General features: G+C 50.8%; 1 protein-coding gene across 1 annotated transcript; it reads right to left on the minus strand.

Moving 5' to 3' along the window:
• Positions 1 to 24,343, minus strand: LOC149522382 (butyrophilin subfamily 1 member A1-like). Its single transcript, XM_089771141.1, has 8 exons — positions 24,208 to 24,343; positions 22,844 to 22,960; positions 18,846 to 19,193; positions 17,730 to 18,011; positions 14,946 to 15,050; positions 12,107 to 12,127; positions 9,248 to 9,274; positions 1 to 599 (listed from the first exon to the last, which is right to left on the minus strand). The coding sequence occupies exons 2-8, from the start codon at positions 22,941 to 22,943 to the stop codon at positions 55 to 57; spliced, it is 1,428 nt and encodes a 475-aa protein (XP_089627267.1). The 5' UTR covers positions 22,944 to 22,960; positions 24,208 to 24,343; the 3' UTR covers positions 1 to 54.
• Between the last annotated feature and the right edge of the window lie 507 nt (positions 24,344 to 24,850).

Below are 24,850 nucleotides of genomic sequence, written 5' to 3' on the forward strand. Positions count from 1 at the left end.
AGAGCCGCAGCGCTGGGGGGGGGGGGGGGGGCAGTCGGTGCTGCGGGGTCACTGTCAAGGGCAGGGATTCCCTCCCGCCTGGGTTGGCACCGGGCAGATGGTCAGGGGAGCCTCGTCGTAACCAGGATAGAAATACGGGCGGAGCATCCCAGAGAAGGTGTCAGTGAAGGTGAAGAGATGGGACCTGTCAGTCACATTGTAAAACGAGACCTCACCCGCCTCGTAGTCCAGGAAAACCCCCACCTGGCTGGGCCTAGCACTCACGGGGATGGGTGTCGGGGGGGAGGTGCAAGCCTGATATTTACCATAGCTCTGCCACATGGCCCAGTATCCACTCCCAGGTGTGTGTGTGACATCCTCCTTCCTGCGCACAGATTCCCTGCAGACCCCCAGGTACCAGTCAGCCTTGTCTCCCACCTCCACCTCCCAGTAATGCCTCCCGCCTGCGAACCCCTCGGTGCCCAGCACAGAGCGACAATAATCAAATCTCTTGGGGCTGTTGGGCAGATCCTGGTATGTGTCTCCACGTCTCACACGTTTCCGATCCTCAGACAGGATGAGTTTGGGATGAGCCGTGTCTGGATCCAGTGTCACGTCCACTGGGGAGAGAGTCACAGAGTCAGGGCCGGGGGCAGGGGCGGGTCCCTGAGGTCAGCAGGAAATTAACCTGCTCCCCCTGTTAATTGCTGTGCGGGGGGGGGGGGTGTTATTGTCTGAAGGGAGTCAGGCCCCTCTGCCGGGGAGCAGACAAAGAGCGGGAAAAGGGCAGGAGCGGGGGAGGGGTGGCAAGCTGTCAGTGGGGGGAGGGGCAAGGTAATGCTGGGCGGGAAAAGGGCAGGAGGAGTGGGGGAGGGGTGGCAAGCTGTCAGTGGGGGGAGGGGCAGGGTAATGCTGGGAGAGGAAAGGGGAGGGGCAGATGATGGGAGAGAGGGGGAGGGGAGGGAGCAACCATAGGGCCAATGTGGGGCAAGAGGAGCAGACACAAGGGGACAGAGGAGTGAGGGAAGGGGCAGTCCCCAGGAGAGATGGGTGCAGGGCCAGATGCAAGGAGGGCAGAGGGAGGGGTGGACACTAGGGAGCAGAGGGGGAGGAAGGGAGTACAGGGGCACAGACAGAGGGGTGAGGGAAGGGGCAGTCCTCAGGAGGGCTGGGTGGAGGAGCAGATGCAAGGAGAGCAGAGAGGGAGGGGTGGACACCAGAGGGAGAGGGGGAGCAGAGGGGCACAGACAGAGGCCTCAGCTGGAGTCTTGTGTCCAGTTCTGGGCCCCACATTTCAGGAGAGAGGTGGAGAAATTGGAGAAGGTCCAGAGAAGAGCAACAAGAATGATGCAAGGTCGAGAGAGCATGAGCTAGGAGGGGAGGCTGGAGGAATTGGGCTTGTTTAGTTTGGAAAGGAGCAGACTGAGAGGGGACATGAGAGCGGTTTTCAAGTATCTAAAAGGGTGTCACAAGGAGGAGGGAGAAACTGTTCTCCTTGGCCTCTGAGGACAGGACAAGCAGCAATGGGGCTTAAACTGCAGCAAGGGAGGATTAGGTTGGACATGAGGAAAAACTTCCTGCCTGATCGGGTGGTGAAACACTGGAATAAGTTGCCTGGGGGGTTGTGGAGTCTCCATCCCTGGAGATATTGAAGAGCAGGTTGGACACACACCGGTCAGGGATGGTCTGGATGGTGCTTGGTCCTGCCGTGAGGGCCGGGGACTGGACTCGATGACTCTCGAGGTCCCTGCCAGTTCTGTGATTCTGACGGAGGTGAAGGCAGAGAGGGGCCTCAGGGAGGCAGAGACAAAGTGACCAGAGGGGCTGGTCCCAGGGACTTGAGGGGTGCAGGATGAGGGAGGGAGAGGGGCAGGGAGAACTAAGGGGAAGGTGGAGGAAATGTGAGAGGAGGGGGCAGGTACCAGGGTGGGGGTGGTGGAGAGGAAAGGGGCTTGTGCTGAGGGGAGGGGGCAGGGCAGGAGGAGAAAGGGGAAGCAAGAGGCAGAGTGCGGGAGAGACAAATGCCGGGGGACAGGGATGGGGAAGGCACCAGGGCAGATTGGGGGGAGGGAAGGTTTGATCCTCAGTGGGTGGGGAGGTGAGGGAAAGGTGGGTGCCAGGGGGCTAGAGAGGTACCTGGAGAGGGGTTAAAGGCAGGGGAAGAGGAGGAGCAGATGGGCTGACAGCAATGGGGCAGGGGGAGGAGTAGGCACCAGGGCTAACAGGGGCCAAAGGGGAGACAGTGAGGAGAAAGAGCAGGAGGAACGGGGGAGGGATGGGAAGGTTTCAGTGGGGTGGGGGAAGGGGACAGGCTGATACTGGGAGAGGAAAGGGGAGGGGCAGATGAGAGGGGCAGAAGGGGATTGTTGGGGGGGCAAGAGGAGCAGGCATGATGAGGACAGAGGGAAGTGAAGGGAGGGGCAGGTTCCAGCCAGGATTTCCCTAGGAGCCCTGGGGGGGTGTACCCCAGTGCTCCCTCCAGCTGTCCCTAGCCATGTGTGGAATATATTTTATGACGTGCACTGAGGCGCGCTCAGGAGAGACACGGGCTGTGGCCATGTGAACGCTCTGCTGATCCACTGGGCAGCTCCTGACTCTCCCGTGAGCGCGGGGCAGGTGTGACAGAAGGGCCCGGAAGAGCTCTCCCGGCTGCTGTCTGTGCCGGTGCCAGTTGGACTGCTCCGGCTGCCCTGGACGACCCACGAGTGTGTAAGCAGGGTCTGAGGGAGCCCCCCCCCAGCAGCTCGTAAGGAGCCAGGTTGGGATGATGCCAGGCCCAGCCTGTATTGCCAGGGACACGCCTGCCCTGCCTGGGGCCCGGCCCACAGAGCTGGGCTGCCCGGGATCCGTTCTGCCTGGGGCTGGGCACAAACCACTGAGGTGCCATGAGGGGTCAGGAAATGCCGGGACCCTTTTAGTGTCTGAGTGACGGGCGGCAGCAGAGCTGCGCTGGGCCTGCCTGGGGGAGGGGATCTCTCAACACCGAATCTGTGCTGGGGCTTGCCCAGGGCTCAGCTCCGGCCCCTCTTGGCTTAAGAAGTCCTGCAGCGCCCACAGACTAACAGAGATTTGTTGTTGGTTTCTCAGGTGCTACAGGAGCACTCATTGGTTTTTGAGGGTTTTTAAGATACAGACGCATTTGGCCCCCTCTGGGCCCAACGCTTCCCAGCCCTGGCACCTCTGGGCTCGGCCCATCAGTTAGGAAAGCAACAAACATGCTGGAGCCCGGCATCTCTCCGGTGACAGGTTAAGCCCTGGCCACCCCAGCTGCTCTGTGCTGTAGAACAGGGGTGGGGCTGCCGGGTGCTGGTGAGGAGAGGGCGGATGGCCCAGGGCTTTGCTGGCCCAGTTTGCCAGCCTCTCTCTCCCGTGCAGAGACAGAGCCGCCCAGGCCAGACCGAGCCTTTGGCTTGGGTCAGTGACGGCTGGAGCTGCAGTCAGAACTCTCAGGCCTGAGCCCTGCTGGGGACAGTGTGTGTGTGAGGGGGGAGGCAGCCCAGCCTGCACTAGCTGTGAGGTTCCCCACTCAGAGCTGCAATCAGCCAGAGCTGTTGGGACCTCAAAGGGCCGGGCCGAGGGCACTGGGAATGGAGGGTACAGCAGAAGGTACCGGGGCCAGGCCATTGGGGATGGAGCAGTAGAGGGAATGGTGGCGCAGAAACAGCAGCAGCCAGAACATGGCTCTGTGGGACTGTGTCAGTGACTTTGCTCCAGCACCCTGCTTTGTGCCTGGGAAACTGGTAGAAAAACAAGTTTCCTAAGAGGCCAGGACTTTTAAAATCCATCATTTGCCAAGGTGAGGACAGGGCTAGGGGTTTCCTAGCATCACAGGCCCGGTCTGCCGGCCCCTCTCTCCCATGCAGAGTCAGAGCTGCCTGGGCCAGACGGAGCCTTTGGCTTGGTTCAGTGACGGCTGGAGCTGCAGCCACGGAGCTCTCAGGACTGAGCCCTGCTGGGAACAGTGTGTATGGGAGGGTGGGGGCAGCCTGGCCTGCACTAGCCACAACATTCCCCACACAAAGCTGCCATCACCCAGAGCTGGTGAGACCTTGAGGGACGGGCTGAAGGCACGTGGAGGGGGGGCAGTAGACGGTGCCAGGGCCGGGCCATTGGGGACAGAGCAGTAGAGGGAACGGTGGCGCAGAAACAGTAGCAGCCAGAACATGGGTCTATGGGACTGTGTGTCAGTGACTTCGCCCTGCTTTGTGCCTGGGAACCGGATAGAAAAACACGTTTCCTAGGAGGCCAAGACTTTTAAAATCCATTATTTGCCAGGGTCATTGTGTCACAACATCACTAGCTCAACAGGCCAGTAGCTGGGGGAGTTTCTGTGTTGACTATGTTGTTATGTCCCTCTGCCCAGTGTCCTGCCTCCTGCCACTGCAGCACCTGGAGCAGCCAGAGGGAATGAGCAGAGGAGGGAACTGACTAGTGATCCCTCCCCTGTCCCAGCATCTGGCACACAGAGGTCAGGGACACTCAGATCAGGCAGGCGCATCCCTGCCCATCCGGGCTCAGATCCACTGGTGGAGTGACCCCCCGTAAACGGATCTTGCCCTTTCTGAGCCATGTTGTCACTTTTGCCTTCACCCCACCCCCGGCAGAGCCCCGCCGGCCGACTGTGCTGCACGAGGAAACGCTGCCTTTGTGTGGGTCAGTCTCGCTGCCTGGTCACGTCACTGGGTGCCCCTGGCTCCTGTGTGCAGTGAAGGGGAAATGACACTTCCTGACTCACGCTCTCCTCACCTGCCCACATTCTCCAGGCCTCACGTGGCCCCAGAGGCAGGAGGGGGCAGGAGATGGGGCAGGTGACAAGCAGAAAAAGAGAGCTGAGAGGGGGATGGGGGGCAGACCCCAGGGGGCAAAAGGGCAGCAAGGGGAGGGTGGTTATCAAGGGGGGGGCATGGGGGTGGGTGCCAGGAGAACAGAGATGGGCCAGGGAAGGAGCAGTCCCAGGGGGGAGGGCTGAGCAGAGGGTCAGAGGCAAGCAGGGCAGAGAGCAGAGGGGCAGGCGCCAGGGGGCAGAGTGGGGACAAGGGAACAGGGCAGCACAGGGGGGCAGAGTTGGGTGTGGAGAAGGGAGGGCGCAAGGGGGGCAGAGGAAGGTGAGTTTGGGGGGCAGGACCCAGAGGTTAGGAGAAGGGGAGGGGAAGGTGCCAATGGGCTAGAAGAGGAGGGAGGAGAAGGGACACACATTAGCGGGCTCAAAGGGGGCCAAGGATGGGGACTTGCACCAGGCAGGCAGTGGGGAGAGGTGGGCCCAGGGGGCCAGGGGACAGGAGCACAAAGGGGCTGGCACCAGTGGTTTCAGGAGGGGGAGGGTGCAGATGTTGGGAGGCAGGGGGGAGCGGCAGAATTAAAGGGAAGGTGAAAGGGGGTGGGGATGTGAGGGAAGGGGCAGGCACAGGGGGGCAAGGGAAGGGCTCATGCTGAGGCCTAAGTGGGGCAGATGCCAGGGGCTAGAGGGCACAAGGGGCAGGAGATGGGGCAAGGTGCCGGGGGACAGAAGGGGGAAGGGAGGGGCAGACAAAAGGGAGAGGAAGGCGAGGGGGGGTGGGGGCCGGGGCAGATGGGGTGTGGGGGGGCATGACCCAAGTCACATATGAGGGCGCAGAGGGTTGTGAGGAGAACTGAGGCAGAGGGCGGTGAGGGGGTGGGCACAGAGAAGAAGGAGGCAGGGGTCAGGCATTGGAGAGCAGTGGGGGGAAGGAAGAGGCATCAGGAGGATGTGGGGTGGGGAGGGGAGGGGAGGGGAAGGGCAATCAAGGGGTGGAGTACAAGGACAGACATAGGAAGGGGAGGGGAGGGACAGGTCTCCACTTCCCCGGCCTAGCGCCTCCCCGAGGGCTCCTAGGAGGGGCAGGGCAGCAGAGGATGGGCGGGGGTGCAATTGCAAACCAATGGGCTGTTGCTAATGAGGGCAGTGGGGAGGGGAGGCGAGGGGCTATTTCTCCACTTCCTGCCCCCCTCCCACCTGGGAGAAGCTGCCCTGGGGCCAGTCCCAGTTCACACCCACGTGGCTGCACTGGGGGTTTGCACGGGGGCAGCTGCATCGGTGCAAGGGAACCCGGCTCCCACGGCCTCAGACACTGCTGTGCCGGGGCCGCGCCCCTCCCCTCACTGAGTTATGGGTCAGTAACTGCAGGTCACTGGGGTTGGGGGCTGGACTCTGGGCTCCCAGGTGGGGCTGCCCCACTGTGCTGCAGAGCCAGTCTCACCCCCACGCTCTGCCCAGGGCCGTGTTTAGACCCAGGGAGCATCTGCAGCAGCAGAGACTGAGGGACCCCACGTCAGACCCCCGGAGCCCAGCGGTTCCAGCCCCCACCTGAGGGGGGACCCACATTCCCATCCCTGCCCCACCCCACACAGGGATGGGACCTGGGGCTCCCAGCTGGGTCCCAGCCCCTGGGCTACAGGCTGGAAGGGAAACGGCGGCACCTGGCTCTGTCCATGGACACTCGCCAGCAAACTCAGCCTGGCACTGGGAATGGTTTCATTAGATCCAAAATCGGATTGTTCTGCCAATAAACTGTTTGCACCCAATTCCCCAGCCCCTCTGCAAACCTGCCTGAGCAGCTGAGGTGCTCAGGCCCCAGTGACCGGCAGGGAGCGTCACCAGCCCCACAGGGTGACGGGCAGGCCGGGCTCAGGGTACCAGCTGGGACACTCCAGAGCAGCTGTGAAATGTGCCCTGGCCAGGAAAATCCCCCCAGCCCTGATCTCAGCCCACAGACCCAGCTGCCAGTGGAGACACAGCTCCAGCCTGAGCTCTCTGCCCAGAGCGCCGTGTCCCCTGGGCCCTGTGAGCGGCACAGACCCTCTGCTGCTGCCCCGGCGTCTCCCAGTGCAACTGCCCCAACCCCTGCTCCGCCCCCCCCCAGTTCCCCTCGTAGCCCCTGGCTTTGCAAACAGGGCCACACAGCCAGGCAGTGAGTCCCAGAGCTGGGGACAGACTGAGGATTGAGTCACAGCTCTGAGAATAGCCCTGCAGACAGGGCTCCGACCAGCCGTCATTTAGGGTACGTCTAGACGACAGGCTTTTGTTAACAGAAGTTTTGTCGACAGATACTGTCGACAAAGCTTCTGTCGACAAAGAGCGTCTAGACTACATTCAGTTCTGTCGACAAAGCAAGCTGCTTTGTCGACATGGCAGTGTAGACTCAAAGGACAGTTTAGATGCAATAACGCTTTCTGTCGACAGAAGGCGTTATGCCTCGTAAAATGAGGTTTACCAGCGTCGACAAAACTGCTGAGTTCTGTCGATGTTATGTCGACAGAACTCAGCAGTAGTGTAGATGCAGGTATAGTTTTGTCGACAAAACCCTGTAGTCTAGACACACCCTTACAGTTTTACAACGTTTGCTGAGCCCCCTTCTCAGGCTTCAGAGCCTCACTCAGCCCAGCCTCAGACTTCTCTCCCCAGGCTGCAGAGAGAACTTAGGGTGGGAACTGTCGGGGAGAAGCAGTTTCATGTCCCAGGTCGAGGTGGGATGGTCGGGGTGAGCTGGGTCTGCCCCTCACAGCGCGCACGGGCACATCATCTGTGTCCACCTTCCTCCCACTCCTGGGATGGGGAGCAGCAGCCCCAGGGCCCCTTCCTTCACCCCCAGGGCAGGGCAGGGAGCCTCAGCCCCTGGGCAGTGGGACTCGCAGCCACAGCTCCTAGGTCAGCGTGAAAATATCTCCCCCAGAGAACTCTACACACCTGACACATGCACAGCTGGGGATCATCCCCCTCCCACCCTGGATCTCTTGCAGCTCGTGGCCCAGGAACACCAGGGCTAAAGCTGAAACAAACGACGCAACTTGAGCTACACCAATTGCGTCGCTGAAGTCAGAACATCTTATTTCAACTTTTGGTGCTGCCTACACAGCAGGATGTCTGAGTTAGAGCCCTCGTCCTCCCACTCCACTTCCTCCTGGGAAAATGAGGGGCACAGGAGTCCTCCAGTTTAACATTATGTCAAAATAAATGCTTGTAGTGGACACACGGACTATGTGATTTGGGAGTCATGCTGCTGTGCAGACGCACCCTTAGTGACCCTGACAGCTGGGAGCTCAATGTCCCCACCAGGGTTCAGGGCTGGCATGTGGCTGCCTGTTCCTGGCTCAGCTGGGGTCACTGGGCTGTGAGGACAGGCCAGGTTTCCCAGGATTGTCCCTTTGTTCAGGATGCTCCCCTGGGAATTGTGACATTACATGGGCATGTCAGTAGCTGCAGCAGGGGAGCTGGGGGGGGGGGGGGGGGAAGCAGGAGGGAGGGAAGGGGGTGCCTGCACAGAGGCTGCCCTGGCTCCAGCAGTTTGGGAGCAGGGAGATGGGGAGCTGGAGGCTGCAGGGCCCAGTCACACTGCAGTCACCAGCTGGGGAGGGGGAGGGATGATCACCACTGGGGGAGCTGGGTAGATCTGGTATCTTGTCTGGCTTGGTGAGGATGGTGTATGAGGCAGCCCTGGGAACACAAGCCAGTGTGGGATGGAAACACAGAGCCCTGGGTGGGTGGGAGGGGGGAGGAAAGGGACAGGCAGGTACATGGAGCAGGGGACCCTCACAGGCCCCTCACTGGTGTTTGTGAACTGCCCTGGGTGCCCTGCTCTGGGCAGTAAGATACCCCCAAGAGTACAGCCCCTGGGCCAGTGTTGCTGCAATGTGTGTGGCAGGGCCCCCGGGCTCTCTGATCCCTGCCAGAGCTGCCCCGGCCCTCCCAGCATGCCCCCGGGCTCACACAGCCACCAGCAGGCTGGGAGTGAACACCCACATTGCTCCGCCTGCGCTGTGGGGCGAAAAAGCTGCTGCTCTGGGGATGCAGGTTACTGTAGGAAGGCAGGGCAGTGTCACAGCTGGTTAAACAGCCTGTCTGCCCGTCTGTGGGACAGGGCCTGCCTCTCCCAGAGCCCCAAGGACCCTGAACCGCTCCTGCCTGGGCATGCTAGGCTGGAAGGCAGTTGTGGGCCATTCTGAGCTGAACCTGGCAGCAGAGAGCTGAGCTGCTTGGTGCCAGTGATGGGCGGCTGGGAGTATCTGTCCTGCAGAGCCCATGTACTGCTCTGGAAAGGTGACACCAAGCGGCAGCGTTTCCTTACATCAGCCCATTCCCAACGGGGGCATGTTCCTACTCTGAGCAAACCTAGGGTGTCGCCTGCTGATATTGCGATGTGTTCAGAATTGCATGTCACAGGAAACTGCTCCAGGGAGGGAAAGGAGCCGACCCCAGGGGAAGGGGGGGGGGGTCTCTCCATGGTTAAAATACCAGCAATGTGTACAGTACCTGCGTACAGCTGGGCGCATCTCCACCCTGCAACCAAACACAGAGAGAGGGGTGAGAACGTCCCTGACCCTGAGCATCAGACAAGGGTTGTATGGGGGGAGGGGATGGAACTAAGGCTACATCTAGACTGCAAGCCTCTTTTGAAAGATACTTTCAAAAATGTCTTTCAAAAAAGAGCATCTAGACCAAGGGTTCTTAACCAGTGAGGTGCGCCTCCCCAGGGGAGGTGAGGGGATACAGGGGAGGTGTGAGGTACCTCCCCGAAAATTTATCGCAATTGCCTTCTCACTGGATAAAATTCTAAAGTTTAGATTTCTTCAAAATTAATATTATGAATTAAAATTATAAACATTAATTTCTTATTAACTTCTAGAGATCGGTGGCCCAGGCAGGGAAGCCTTCGCTGGCCTGAGGGAAGGTGGCTGTGGGAGGCCTGGCTAGGTCTCAGCCTCATCAGCCAGGAGCTCTGGGCAGGCCTCTGTCTCCCTCAGAGGCTGGGCCCCGACTGAGCTCCCTGGCAGAGTTCTTATAGTCCTAGCCACGCTCCTTAGCTTCCTGTCAGGTGAGGGGGCGCATAAAATGACTCCCAGGGAGGTGTGAACATGAAGTTCACTTTCAGGGGACATGTGAAGGTAAAAAGGTTAAGAACCCTTGATCTAGATGACAACCAGTACTTTCAAAAAAGCAGGGCACTTTTTTGGAAGAGGGCACCCTGGATACTCTTTCAAAAAAGCACAGTTTGCATTACATAGCGCCTTTTTTCAAAAGAGCACTTTCAAAAAAAGGTGTTATTCCTCGTAAAACGAGGTTTAACCATGGCCGAAAAAATGAATGCATTCTTTCAATTTACTTTCGAAAGAACGTGGCAGCAGTCTACACACGGGAATTTTTTTCGAAAAAAAAAGGCAATTTTCTTTGAAAAAACCTTCTAGTCTAGACATACCCTTACTGAGCTCTACCTGGAGTTTGTCAAAACGGAGAATTGAGTCAAGTGTCAAATTATCTGGGATTGGTCCTGCCTTGGGCAGGGGGCTGGACTTGATGACCTTCTGAGGTCTCTTCCAGCCCTGGGATTCTATCTTGCAGAAGAGAAACATCTCTCAGTGGGGGTAGTCATGTTAGTCTGTAACTTTAAAAAAAATTTTTTAAAAAATGAGTAGCCCTGTGGCACCTGACAGACTAACAAATATACAGAATCCTGAGCAGTCATGGATAAAAGCCATCCGGGGATGAGAATTTCATGCTCCTGTATATTTTGCACATCACAGCTCATGATTCTGTGTATTTGTTAGTCTCTAAGGTGCCACGGGACTACTCATTGTGCGCACCCAAGTGCGAATGAGCAGTGGACCAGGTCCCCCATTCACAGCAAGTGTTTTGATCATCCCAATACAGGAATACATCTTAGAAATAGACCGAATCCCCAGTGGGGCACAAGGAGATTTCTGCTACCTTCGTGTAACCAGGAAAAAGGCCGGGTTTGAGTGGGGCAGAGCCACAAGCCACCTCCGAACAAGCCAAGGAAGTGATTTGCATAGCCACCACCCTACAACCTATACACGAAAGACTTCCCTTTGATGCACGTTTCTGTGGCTCAGGCTGGGGCTCTGTGGAGCCTCTGGCAACAGCGGGAGGGGAAACTGTGGCCATGTGGTTTTTGGCCCTGCAAACCGACAGAGCAGTACGTTCCTTTTGAAAAAGGAAGTTATATCAGGTCGACTTACAGCCACCACGGTAATTACTGCAGTTTCCATGTGCACGCTGCCCTCTTGCCAGTGGTGCACAAACTCACCAGGAGCGCTCACCCTGACTACAGAGGAGCAGTGTGGGGCTGAGAGCCCAACCTGGGAGCCTGCTTACACCCAGGAGCTCAGCTCCAGCTGCCACCTGGTCTCTCAGCTTCCTGCTCCCCAAGAAGCCAACCAGCTGGAGCTCGAGCCTGGGAACCTGCTGATCAGCCATGCCGGGAGCTAAGAGCCCATGTGATGTTTACTAATTCCTAAAATCCACTGGGATCTACTCAGGAACAAATGAATATGTAGGTGGGGAGTGGACAGAACAGAATGGGAAGTGGGCAGGTGCTTTGGATCCAAAACCTTGTTTCCATCCCATTTTAGACCCTCCACTACAGACAGAATGTGGGCGCATTGGAAAGGGTCCAGGGAGGGCAACCAAAATGACCTATGAGGAGAGGATGAGGGAATTGGGTCTGTTTAGTCTGCAGAAGAGAAGAGTGATGGGGGATTTGATAGCAGCCTTCAAATTCCTGAAGGGAGATTCCAAAGAGAATGGAGAGAGGCTGTTCTCAGTAGTGACAGATGGCACTGTGGAAGAGGTCTAGGTTGGATATTAGGAAAAACAAGTTTCTCTAGGCGGGTGGTGAAGCACTGGAATGGCGTTCCTAGAGAGGGGGTGGAATCTCCATCCCTAGAGGTGTTTAAGTCTCGGCTTGACAAAGCCCTGGCTGGGATGATTGAGTTGGGTGGGTCCTGCCTTGGGCAGGGAGTTGGACTTGATGACACCTGAGGTCTCTTCCAGCTCTGTGATTTTAATGAAAATAGTACACAAACTAATAAACACCCTTATGATGTGAAAAAAATTATACAAATGTTTTCCTTGTAAGAGGAAAGAGCATGACATTCCTCTGGCACGGTGTGAATTTCACCCTCAGAGAAGACACATTTCAGATAATAGTTTCTTTATGATTCTCCACTACCCACATACTGAATTAGTATCCATATGTTAACTTTGACCTTCCATGTGATTTTTAAGTTGCTATCTCTTTTATCATCATCATCAATAATAAAATAGCAAAGAACTTAATAGAAAAGGTTCTATATGGAAAAAAAATAAACTTACTGATTTCTTGATGCTGTTTCCCTGCAGAAATGAAATGAAGCAAACAGATGTAAATACAAGCTGGTTAAGAATAATTTCAGTTCATGTAGATTTAAAGAAGTGTTTCCGTGATACAAATGCCTAGCAACTGGATCACAAACATTTCATTCATGTTTAACTAACCATGTGGCTACACTAGAGTTTAGTGTCCAGGAGTATTGGATTATTTTCAGGCATTTACAATTTGGAAAGCTTGGAATGCCTTATGGAATTCAGGCCCAGGTATTCAATGCATTTAGAAACCTAACTGATTTTAATGAGAGAGTTCGCTAAACAATCATCTATTACAATCTAGCCACTAGAGCTTAGTCCTGCTTCCTTATTTCTCATGCATTCCCATCGGCTTTGCCAGGAGCACCGAGGATCCAAAGAGTGGTATTCCTGGATGTCAGATAATCAGCATTGTTTTGGTGGTATGTGCATTTAGTGCTTGAACCAACACACTAAAATCAATGGCAAAGATTTAATCTTATGGTTAAAGTACTCCCCACAAAATAGTACACAAATTAATAGACACCCTTATGAGGGGACATATTTATACAAAAGTTTTCCTCATTGGAGGGAAGATCAGAACATTTAGCAATTTTTGAATCCTGACCAACTAAAGTATAAAAGAAATAAATATAAGCTATTATTAGGAGCATTTTCCAGTGTTGCCTTCAAGTCATCAATGTCAAGTCCAAGTCGAATCTCAAGTCTTAATTTAAAAAATGTCAAGTCATTTTTGTATAAGCCATCAATATCGGCATTGTCAGACAATTTTTTCACCAAGTCAATTTAACAAAATTAGCAAGTCTCAAGTTGAATCTCAAGTCACAAACAATGAACCCGAGTCGAGTCTCAAGTCGAGTCACCTAGGCGACTTACGTCGGACTCGAGTTCAAGTCATGGGACTCAAGTCAACAACTCTGGCATTTTCCCATTTTTACATGGCCATCTGACTTGTGAACATTAAGCACTGACTGTCTACAATTCATGGGTCTTCAATGGATTTCTTGCTGTCAACACCCAGAGCAGAAGGTTTTTATTTTGTTGATCTCTTATGTGCTGCTTTTACACTATTGTCAATACTCAGGTTTGGGCAGAGGCTTCATTGCTGTTCAAACCCCAATTTTCTACTGCATCTCACTTTTCCAGATTACATCTATGGGGGCAACATTTATCAGACTGGGTCTCATCCACGTTTCTTCATAACAATAAATGCAATCACACTCACCATCTGCCAGAGGAGAGAAAAGGGCCTTTCCTTGTTCCCTATGCCCACTGGCATAGAGGATGGAATAAGAGGGGGTGGAACAGGATGGGGAGGGGGCATGGGTTTGGCTGCTCTGCTCCTGCCTCCTCCACATGCTGCAGTAACTTTATTCAATCCAGTTCCGGGGGAGAAGTTATCGGTGTCTATTAAAGGGCTAATGCAGATCACTGGCCCCTGAAACAACAGGGGAAACGTAGCAACTTTGCAGTGGGGGAGTAGAAATTCACCAGGCTCAGTCTCTGGATTTATTTTTAAAATGAAATGAAACAACAGCTCCCAAAATAAAAGTACACGTGGCCTGTAGCATGATGCAATTCTGACCAAATTATTTATTTGTCAGAGGAAGGGTAAGGACATTGAGGCACAGAGTCCTCCTTGGCTGCCCATTTCATGTTCCTCCAGAACTCGGGGAATTTCACCCTCACAGAAGATACATTTTAAAGTTGTGTGGCTTTCCATTACCTCCATACTGAATTGTTATCAGTTCCTATGTCTGGCAAGTCTTGTGATTTTAAACTTATTGTTGTCTTCTTAATTATTGTTAATTATAAACATTAGTAGAGCAGCAAACTACTTCATAGTCAATGCTCAATTAGGAGAAAATTTGAACTAAATATTTTCAGGATAGTTCCCTAGACAAAGTAAATAAAGCAAACAGATAAACAAAAGGTAATTTCGAATATTTTTAGTAAATGGAGGTTTCAGTGAATTCCTAGAACTTTGAAAATAATTAAACATTTTATTCATTTTGTGTCTACTCAAGGCTGAAGTATCAAAATGTAATAGATTACTTTCAAGGGTTTAGAGGTCTGAAAATTTTGACTTTTCTATGGAAGGGGGGCCGGATTTTTACAGAAATCATTTTGATTACAATTGGTATTAGATGTCCAAATACTTGTAAAAAGTGCATTTAGTGCTTGGTCCTACACTCCCTTTGATCAAAGTCACAGCTCTCATTGAGGTTAGTGGTGCAGCATCGGGGCTTTCATCTTTTTCTAGACTTAAAAACAAAATGGGAGGAGACTTATCTTCATGAAGTTTTCCTTGTTGCAGGCAACAGCAGGACACTGATGCGTGTATCTCATTTATTCAGGGTTTTGGTCCTCTTTGGGCTCTCAGAGCCCTATAGCTGAGCTTTCCCAGTGCTGAGCTGGTTCAGCATCTGTGTTTCTCTGCTGAGGAGCTGTTATCCCAACTCTGCACCTTGGTTGGAGCAGACCAGAGCTTCTGGCCCTGTGGGACAGGGTGGTAGGATACCCCAGAAGGCAGGTAAGAGGGCTCAGTGGCATGATGACCACATTGGGGGATAGCCCCAGGGAGACCCCCCTTATGTGTGAATCTGTCACAAAGGGCAGATACAGATCACTGCCCCCTGGAGCGAGGGGGAACCTTTTGTAATTGATCCTTCCCTGTGCTGCTGGCAGGAGGGCAGTACAGCTCTGTGCTTCCCCTGCTTGGCCCAGTGTGAAGTGTCTGTCCTTCCTTCTTTATTTCCTAGCAGACAATTTCTTGTTAACTTTGTGCATTCTCCCCTGTGATATTTACCTTTTATTTTAAATAGATAAGCAGTGAGGCCCATGAAACCAAACAAAACCGGCAGGATCACACTGAGAGACACCATCCAGGGATTCACCCTTGGGAAAAAGGAATCTGAGACACAGAAAACAGAGGACTTCTCTTAGTTTGGAAGCAGGGGTGAAAAGAATTAATTGCACATAAATACAGCAGGAGCTGTGTGAGAGAAGAGTGAAAGCAGGACATCATCTACACTAGATTTAAAAACCCAGTAATTGATTTTAAAAATAATTCCGATCAACACAGCTTCAGCATGGATTTACCTGTGAGTGAAAAGGCCAGGTTTTATTTATTTCAAGCAGATTGTTACCTACTTGAGATTTCGCTTCTGACATGGATGTTAAAAAAATGCCCTATGTGATTTCTCCACAGCACCTCAACAGTTCAAAGAGCTCAGGGGCACATTTTCAGCCCATAAAACCCTGTTGACTATTCAGTGGAGTTATGCCAGCAAATATTTTGGCCTTCAGGGTTCAGCAACATTCAGAAATTGATGGATTTATTAGAATATTTTTGCAACTCACTATGTTCACCAAACATGTGGCTGAATCATGATCACAATTAAATCAAACATTAAGTGCAGCAAATTAATTAATCTTCATGTCTATCAGGTATGGTCTAGACAGTACTGGGTCCTGCCATGAGGGCAGGGGACTGGACTCGACCTCTCAGGATCCCTTCCAGTCCTAGTATTCTAGGTTTCTATGATTTGTTTTTATTTTGTTTATGATGTTTAAGTCACCTAAGCAGGGTGGGATTTTAAATATGCCTATGACCTTCCCCACACATGACTTGTGCACTGGTATTGTGGAACTGGTATAACACTCATGTGGTCATTCTTAAACTGGTTCCACAACTGACCATATAAAAGGATTGCAGGATTTTAACTACATTGATTATCAATCAAAACCTTCCATTGTAAATCAGGTTAATAGTGATCTATGTCCACTTTGCATAAATCAGTAACAAACTGACTTAAGCAAAATGTATAAGACACTCTGAAACTGAAATAAGCATGCTTGGACGAGGAGACTTTCATCACTAATTAACTAGACAACCGGTGCAACTTATATGTGTAGACATAGGCAAAGTCAGGTATGAGCAGAAGCCCCATTGAACATCAGACACAGCACCATCCCAAATGAAGTGATATTTCACACATGGAAAAGGTACCAAACAAACCAAAGTAAATAAATTACTACATTCAGAAAATCATTGAGGTGAAGTAAAGTGTCTCCTGGTCAACAGCCCTGCAGCACCCTCCAAGGCAGGTGGGCTGCCTGCTGCAGCCCCAGATCACTTAAAACGGTGGCTGCTCCCTTCATGTGGCTCTCAGCTCTGAGGGCACGTGTACACAGCACACTTATTTGGGACTAGGTTATTATGGAAGAAATATTCTGAAATAGATTATTTTGTGAAAGAGCATGTCTGTACTACAGGGAAGCTTCAAAATTAGACCAAGACAGGCTCTCCTAATGTGGACGCGCTACCTCGATTTAGACCCCAGGAAGCACTGGGGAGTAATGACTCTGAATGACCCAGGGGAGGAGCTATTTCAAAATAGCAGCAGTGGTACATCCACACTACCACTATTTCGAAATAGCCATTTTGGAAAAGGTATTATTCCTTGTGGAATGAGGTTTACAGAAATCAGAATAATCCGTCCATTATTTCAAAACAACAGAATTACTGTAGAGACGTTTGCATTGTTATTTTGAGGTAATGGCTGTTATGCTGAAACAACGCTGCTGTGTAGACACACTCCAGGAGGGGAAAGAGGCTTGCCCTGCTCCCATTCCCATCTCTTAGCTCCTATTGGCAGGTTGTTTCTGGTCAATAGGAGCTGAGAGATTGGCTGGGGACAGGTGCTATTGGCCAGTTGTTTCTGGCCAATAGGATCTGAGGATTGGACTGGGGGAGGGGAGATCACCCAAGGCCTCTCTTGAGAGTAGAGAGTCACACAGAGCACCCCTCTGCTTTAAAACAGTGGCTACTGTGTGCCTGAGGGTCCCAGCAAGGGGATCCGCAGGCCAGATCTGGTGGCTTGGTGGGCCGAATCCAGCCCACAAGAGGTATCTTGCCCACCCCTGATTTAGTCATCTGAAGTGGAAATCCATCAACTCCATGAAGAAACTTGCACAGACACCTAGGGGTGTGTCTAGACTACAGGGTTTTGTCGACAAAAGTGGACTTTTGTTGACAAAACTATACCTGCATCCACACTGCCTTTGAGTTATGTTGACACAACGTCGACAAAACTCAGCAGTTTTGTTGACGTATGTAAACCTCATTCTACGAGGAATAACGCCTTTTGTTGACAGAGTTCTGTCGATAGAAGGCATTATTGCATCTACACTGTCCTTTGCGTCCACACTATTATGTTGACAAAGCAGCTTGCTTTGTTGACAGAACTGGATGTAGTCTAGACGCTCTTTGTCGACAGAAGCTTTGTCGACAGTATCTGTCGACAAAACTTCTGTCGACAAAACCCTGTCGTCTAGACGTACCCTTAGAGACAACATCTTCCTCTCCAAGTGCAAACAGATGAACATCATCTCCAACGGACTGATTCAAAAGTTAAGTAATCAAACTGACTGAATTGTGACCCCCTGTGAAGACTTCAGCCTCCCCCCACCAAACTTCTTTGTTTGCATGTAGGTTGTAAAATATGCACCACAGAGTTTCAATGTTTTTGTATTTTGTTTTGTTTCTAGTAGTGGTAAATTTAAGTGTGGGGTTAGGAAGGTAACTGACCTGCTATATAAATTGTCGATTCCTTTTCTTGATTGAGAAAGGTGTTCCTGATGCAACAAGACAAGCTTTGGTTTGCTTGTTCTCTCATAATAATAGAGCTTTCAGTTCTAAACAGATCGTTATCCACTTGAGATTTTGCTTCTGACAGTGATGTTAAAAGGTTCCCGATGTGATCTCTCCACAGCACCTCAGGCTCTGGGTACCAACCGGCTGACTGACAAATTACCCGGATTCCTCCATCCTGGTGACCCTGAACAGAGATGAGAGGACTGGAGCCTAAAGCTACAGAAAAACAACAAATGTGTCAATTCCATGAGTGAACTTACAAACATAAGGGATGGGGTCCAGATTGTGGCTCCCTTGTTCTCATTAGAGATCACTTACTCATGCAGATGGGACAAATGAAAACCAGAATCTCTGTATTCCCAATACTTACAGACAGGGGAAAACAAGTCAATGAGTATTTCTAATGATTTCACTGGATCACAGAGAGATACCATCCTTCCAACTCAAGAGTACCTGAGTGTTGAAACCTGACCATTTTGTTTAAAAACCTCTGATGGTCAGCGTACTGGATGGATGTTTATTTTCCTTTGCTTAAACAACACTACCTTGCCCCATAGTCAAAGTGTCAGAGCAGAAGGGGACCATAGCTCAGCTGTAAATAGAAGTACACAACTCTTCCATCACCATTATATGCCCTCAGTCAGTCAGAAAACTGCAGCTGATTTTGACTGCCCCCCTAAATTACAACCAGCTGTGACCAGAGCAGAAAACCATATAAACCTGGCAGTGTCATTTTGGCCACACATCCACAAAATGACAGCAGAGAAACTGGAAGACCTTCTTTGCTCAGCAGTCCTTGCCCTCCTAACAAAGCATTCCTTGTGATGTCAATTAAGAATTTATTTTGGGCAAAGAAGACTCCTGGCCATTCTGAAAACGTCTGTAACCAAACACTGGGAAAGTTGTCTGCATATCATGGAAAGGATTTGAATGTGGTTGTAACAGTGTGTTACTCTAAAACAATTCGCAAGTTGCTAGTCACAGTTGTTGCAGTAGCAAGGAATAAAAACTGCAGACCATGCTATGGTAACACAGACAGGAGCTACTGACCTGCTACCTTCAGTTCCAACAGAGCTTCTTCATTAAAAATACCATCTTGAACAAAACAGTGGTATTGTCCTCTATCCGTTGGTCTGACATTCAGAATCCGCAAAGTCACGTTGCCCTCTGAGAGACCAGCTTTCAAAAGCTCCGTCCTTCCCCGATAGTTGGGAATCTGTTGCTCATATTCATCCTTCCCATCCTGGTACAGATGCACAAAGGAAAGGAAGGCCGATCGGAACCATCTCACCTCCATGTTCTCAGCGCTCATCCTGGGGGACAGGTGACAGGGTAACTCGATGGCCTTGCCCACAGCAGCCATGACAGGGTGAGCAGGACCCAGCACTGTGAACTCGGCTGTGAAACACACCCAAGCAAAAAGAGAACAAGCTCAGAGGAGAAACAAAATATTAACGACTGATTCAAGAGCTTCACATTTTCCAAAAATTCAGCCTGCTGTTTGCTGTGCAAGGTGTGGGAGTGGGGGGGCTGATGTCAGGATGTCCCTCCTCTCTCCACTCCTGTACCCTATCTCCACACAGCGAAAAGGGGGTGGAGGGAGTGTGGTAATGCAAATTACACACACACACACACACACACACACACACACACACACACCTTCCCTCAGCTCCCGACCCAACACACATGTGGGGACTGTTGTTACTTTTACTGCTTGCAAAATGGGTTATTTTGGGTTTTGACTGGTCTGTGCATTTCATCCTTTTCATTTCTCTTGTACACTTACATGTAATTCTTTGAGTAAAATGCCTAACCTGCCATGGCTGGAGTGATTATCCCTGTGGCAATTGCTGCTCCTGGAAGAGGCTGGCATGTCCCTGCAGCCCCTGAGCAAGGCAGAGCAGGGGGTTTCCACATGCTGCCCTTGCCTGCAGACACTGCTCCTGTAGCTCCCATTGATCAGTAATGGGAAACTGTGGTGAGTAGAAGCTGTGGGATTGGTGCCTGGAGATGACGGGCAGCACATGGTGCCATGGAGATGCTGCTGAACATGCCAGCTGCTTTCAGGAGTGGTGCAGGCCAGGCCAGGAGTAAGCTGCCTTAGCCCCAGTGCTCCATCCCTGGTGTTAGGCCTCTCCCATGGTGGGTAGACGAGGGGTGGGACTCCAGCCCATAAACCTGCCTTCCCCAGGCAAATGCCCTTTCCCCTTGGCCACTCCAGAACACACCCCACTTTCCTACCTTCAGGGTGCCCCCTCCCACATGCCGAACCCCTTGGCCCAAGACCAGAGCCTGCACCCCAACCCCCTATCTGAGCCTGGTGCAAATGAATGAGATTCAGGGAGGAAGGGAAATGGAGTGAGCAGGGGGAGGCCTCAGAGAAGGGGTGGAGTGGGGCAGGGGCAGGGCATCTGGGCTGAAGTGGATCTTACATTGCACTGAAATTGAAAAAGTGATTGTGTGGTTAAAAAGGTTGGAGACCCCTGATTGACATCAATTTGAAATACACCATGACTGCACAGTGTGACCTGGTGAGATGTAGTGGGGGTGCTGTACAAATAAAGGCTTTAGTCAGAACTAACGTGTCCCGGCGCGCACTTCCTGGTTCAAATCAGCTGTGATTCGAACTAGCGTGCAGGCGAGATCATGTTAATGAAGCGCAGGATATTTAAATCCCTGCTTTATTAACTACTTCAGTCGTCTCCATTTGCATCTCTAGTCCGAATTAGGGATGCAGTGTAGACGTACCCTTACAGAAAAAAACAGCAAGACCAAAGACAATGATCAAGCAATTTGTATCGTGCCATCCTTCTTCAGACTCTAACAAACAGAGGCCAGGGATACCATTTCTATCCTCTGGCCAATAGCCTTTTATAGACCTAACCTCCATGAAATTATCTAGCTTCTCTTTAAACTCTGTTATAGTCCTAGCCTTCACAGCCTCCTCTGGCAAGGAGTTCCACAGGTTGACTGTGTACTGTGTGAAGAAGAACTTTCTTTTATTAGTTTTAAACCTGCTACCCATTAACTTAATTTGGTGTCCCCTAGTCCTTATATTATGGGAACTAATAAAACACTTTTCTTTATTCATCCTCTCCACACCACTCATGATTTTATATACCTCTGTCATATCCTCCCTCAGTCTCCTCTTTTCTAAACTGAGGAATCCCAGTCGCTTTAACTGCTCTTCATATGGGACCCGTTCCAAATCCCTGATCATTTTAGCTGCCCCCCTTTCTGAACCCTTTTCAAGGCCAAAATATCTTTTTGGAGGTGAAAAACAAAAAAATGATATTACAAATGGTTACCCATATTCCATACATCCTCACAGTCTGATACTAAGGTGATACAAGTACCTGCATAGACAAAGTAAGTTACCTCAGAAGCACCAGGTGGAGATTTATTCCTTTTGAAGGGGTGGAGGAAAAGTGCAGCCTTAGGGTGTGTCTACACTGCAGGGCTTAGCTCAATTTGTGTAGCTTATTTTGAGTTTGACACAGCACTTACCGTATATTCCGGCGTACAAGACGACCTCTGATGTTAAAAAACATCCCCCAAAAATCGGGGGTCGTCTTGTACGCCGGATGCCCCGCCGCCGGAGCCCCTCCGCGGCTTTGAAAGCCTCGGGGGAAGCCGGCGGCGGGGCATCCCAGGCGCGCATGGGCTGCCCCCCCGCCGGAGCCCCTCCGCGGCTTTGAAAGCTTCCCCCGAGGCTTTCAAAGCCGCGGAGGGGCTCCGGCGGGGGGGCAGCCCATGCGCGCCTGGGATGCCCCCCCGCCGGCTTCCCCCGAGGCTTTCAAAGCCGCGGAGGGGCTCCGGCGGGAGGGGGGGGGGGGCAGCCCAGGCGCTCCTGGCGGCTTTGCTCCCGGTGCCTCTGGTCTGCTGGGGACCATCTCCAGCAGACCAGGGACACCGGGAGCAAAGGAGGCGGAGGGGAGCTGGGGTATAAGATGAAACCCTATCTTTTAATTAAAAAGATAGGGGGTCGTCTTATACACCCAGTCGCCCTATACGCCGGAAAATACGGTATTTTGAAATAGAGCCTCTTCTTCTGACTTCCCTTATTCCTCATGCAAGGAGGGTTACAGGAGTCAGAGTAAGAAGTCCTCCAGCTTGATGGTGTATTGACACTATTTCAAAATAACTGCCTGCAGTGTAGATGTAGATTATGTTATTTTGGAATAGAGTTAGTTATTTCGAAATAGTGTTGCAGTGTAGATGTTCCCCTAATCTTTACTGATACTGATTCAATCTGGAGATGGGGGAGTTTTGTTTGGTTGGTTTTGGTTTCTTTTTGTCCCCCTTACCCAATTTTGTACAAAACAGTGGAAAAGGCCTGATTTATAAATCACTTTGCCTGGTCAACCTTCATTGATCAGGCAAAGTTATTTTGCATAGATTACACTTACAGGAAAGTTCAAGAAATGAAATATACAGAATAGAATTATTTATTAATGTGCTTGCAAAAAGTAAAAATTGGTTTAAATTGGTAGGATTTCAACTTCAAACAGTAATCATTTTATTGAACAATTACTGTACCTCATAAATTTGAATGAGAACTTGTAAAGCTTCCATTACTCTTTCTATAACCAATTGGAATTATTTTGTGATTTGTAACAGTAAACATTTTCTTTGCACTAAAATGACAGTTGTATAGGATAGTGACTCAATATTAGTTTTGTTAGCAGATATTTGTGAACTCTAATCATAATAGACATGATGAAAAAGAATAATTATTTAAAGCAGTGTTTCTCAAAGTAGTCCACAGCCTACTCTGAGAAAGCTGCTACTGGGCTACTCTGGTTTTTCCTCGGAGTGGGTTTGCAGACCACTGAGAAATACTGATGTAAACCTTTCATCCAGCATATCCCAATGTAAAAAGTAGTGCATCCAACTAATTTAAGTGGCGGGATTGTTTATGCAAAGTTTGGTATCTGTAGGTAATTGTGGAGTATGATTATTTTGCACAAACTCACTCTTCAAAATATATGAGAGACTACAAGACAGATAGACCCTATAAGCAGCAGGAGGAGCACTGGGATTCCTACCTGATTCCAGCTTCTGAATGTGATAAGTAATGAAGAAAATGATGAAACCAGGCAGACAGGAGCTGACTGCAGAGCTACTGCAGAATGAAAGAACCTTCATCTTCACTGTCACGTGATCTGAGCAAGGGGACAGGGAAGAAAAAAATGCTCTAGCAAAACATATTTTGCAGTTAAATCAGATCTGCTAGACAAGGGACTATTTTCTCTAGTCAGTGAACTGAGCTGATTGTTTCTGGTCACCACGTCCTTCAAAATTTTAGGGAAAGTAGATCTTATCTTGTTATTATTGATCGGTTGGAAGATGAAAACAAACTTGCCTGCTTTTTCAGCTCCCAGCTGGCTTCTCATCAGTGAATGGATGAGTCATGGAACTGGGCTAGCTGGGTACATTGAAATGAGGAAAGTATTTTCTCCACACCTGCAGAAGAGGCTACTGCTTTCTAAAACTGGCTGAGCCCTTCTGGTTCTAGGCCCTGAGCCATTGACTACCACCACTCTTAGAATTTTTTAAAACTAATTTTTCAATTAAGTTGATGCTAAATGGAAAAAAAAATCAAATTGATTCAAAGTGAGAAAGCCTAATCAAGCAGAATAAAAACATTTCACCCATTCCTTATCCTTTCTAAATAGAAAAAGGGAGAAAAACAGAAAACTTAAAAAAAGAAAAAACGAATCTAAATGTGTTCAATAATACGATTAAAATTGAAAAATAAGCCAAGTGTTTTACACAAGAGAAAAGCATAAAATATTATTTCACACCACATTTTTGAATAGCTGTACTCTTATAAGTTTCCTTATGATATTGCTCCTTAAGTGGCTTTGCATACAGAGGGAAATGATCTGTTACAGGAGGTGTACATTTCACCTTTCTAGTATGGCCCTACCCAGTGATCAGAATTAGGCACATCCTTAGTTCCAACTGATTTCGGAAAGAAAATAAACACGCTGCAGTTTTCTCTTCTTATTAATTCTGAGCAGGATTTTCGTTTTTACAAAAGCAAAAGGATTCATCTCCCCAGTCTGGAGGCGGAAAACTGGCTTTGTTCAGTGAATTACCAGCATTCAAGACACCGGAAGTTATTGGTTACAAAATTCCCCCGATAACCGTGCAGGGCGCACTCATCCTGACTACAATGCAAAGGACACAGATCCCTAGTTCAAGAAGCTGGAAGAGTCTCCTGTGAGACTCGGCCCTGCAAGCAACCGGCGCGGTGTGACCGGAATCCCCAGGACGCAGAAGTTCTGCGGTTTCCCGACGGAGCGAAGCGAACGATCCGGGATTCTCCAGCCCTTGTGTCCCAACCAGCTGCCCGGGCACCGCGCGTTAAAGGTTTGAAGCCGCTTTTCTCCGAAGCAAAACGCACCTGTCCCGGGGGATCGTCTCTGAACCTTAAAATCGGGCGGGTGCGGCCAGACGCCAGGCCCGTGGCTGGGGCAGCGACATGTCCCCGGGCTGCCCCCCGAGCCGAGCTGCTCCCTACTCCCGGCCACCGGCCCCGCGCGGCGCTTCTCGGGGCTTTTCCTGCATTTTCGCAGCGCGCCCCGCGGGACCCGATGGCTGCAGCGCTCGGCGGGCGGCGGCCGCTTGATGGAAAGTGAAAGTGACTTTGTAACTTTCAAACCCGGTCACGTGGGGAGCTTCCCCTCTTCGCTTAAAGAAACAGCCCGGCCCGGCCGCCCACGCGTGTCTGCGCTGACAGGCGCCCCGCTGCTCCGGCGCCTGAGTCCGGAAATGAATCCACAGGCTCCTCTCCCTGATTTTGCTGAATGTAATAAACTGAACGGCAAACAGACACCCCTCCCCCAACAACAACAAAACCCCCTCTGTGTTCCAAAAATCATTTCACATAAAGTTCTCAGATGAGGTGGAGAACCCAGCCGATATTCAACTGGTAAGAACAGACTGAAATATCGCATTAAAGTGAATATTTCAAATAAACCTCGTGGTACACAAGTTAAAAGGGAAGGACAATATCTGATCAGGGAAAAGTTATTTACTTGTTCCCA

The sequence above is a fragment of the Pelodiscus sinensis genome, chromosome 19 (genome assembly GCF_052426305.1).
Source record: "Pelodiscus sinensis isolate ZL-2025 chromosome 19, ASM5242630v1, whole genome shotgun sequence".
Taxonomy (NCBI): domain Eukaryota; kingdom Metazoa; phylum Chordata; order Testudines; family Trionychidae; genus Pelodiscus; species Pelodiscus sinensis.

Coding starts and splice junctions, on each gene's coding strand:
- LOC149522382 (XM_089771141.1), bottom strand. CDS start 22,943: ATGAAGGTTCTTTCATTCTGCAGTAGCTCTGCAGTCAGCTCCTGTCTG. Junction 19,194..22,843: donor CATTCAGAAGCTGGAATCAG/GTAGGAATCCCA, acceptor TGTGTTTCACAG/CCGAGTTCACAGTGCTGGGT. Junction 18,012..18,845: donor GTTGGAACTGAAGGTAGCAG/GTCAGTAGCTCC, acceptor GTTTTTCTGTAG/CTTTAGGCTCCAGTCCTCTC.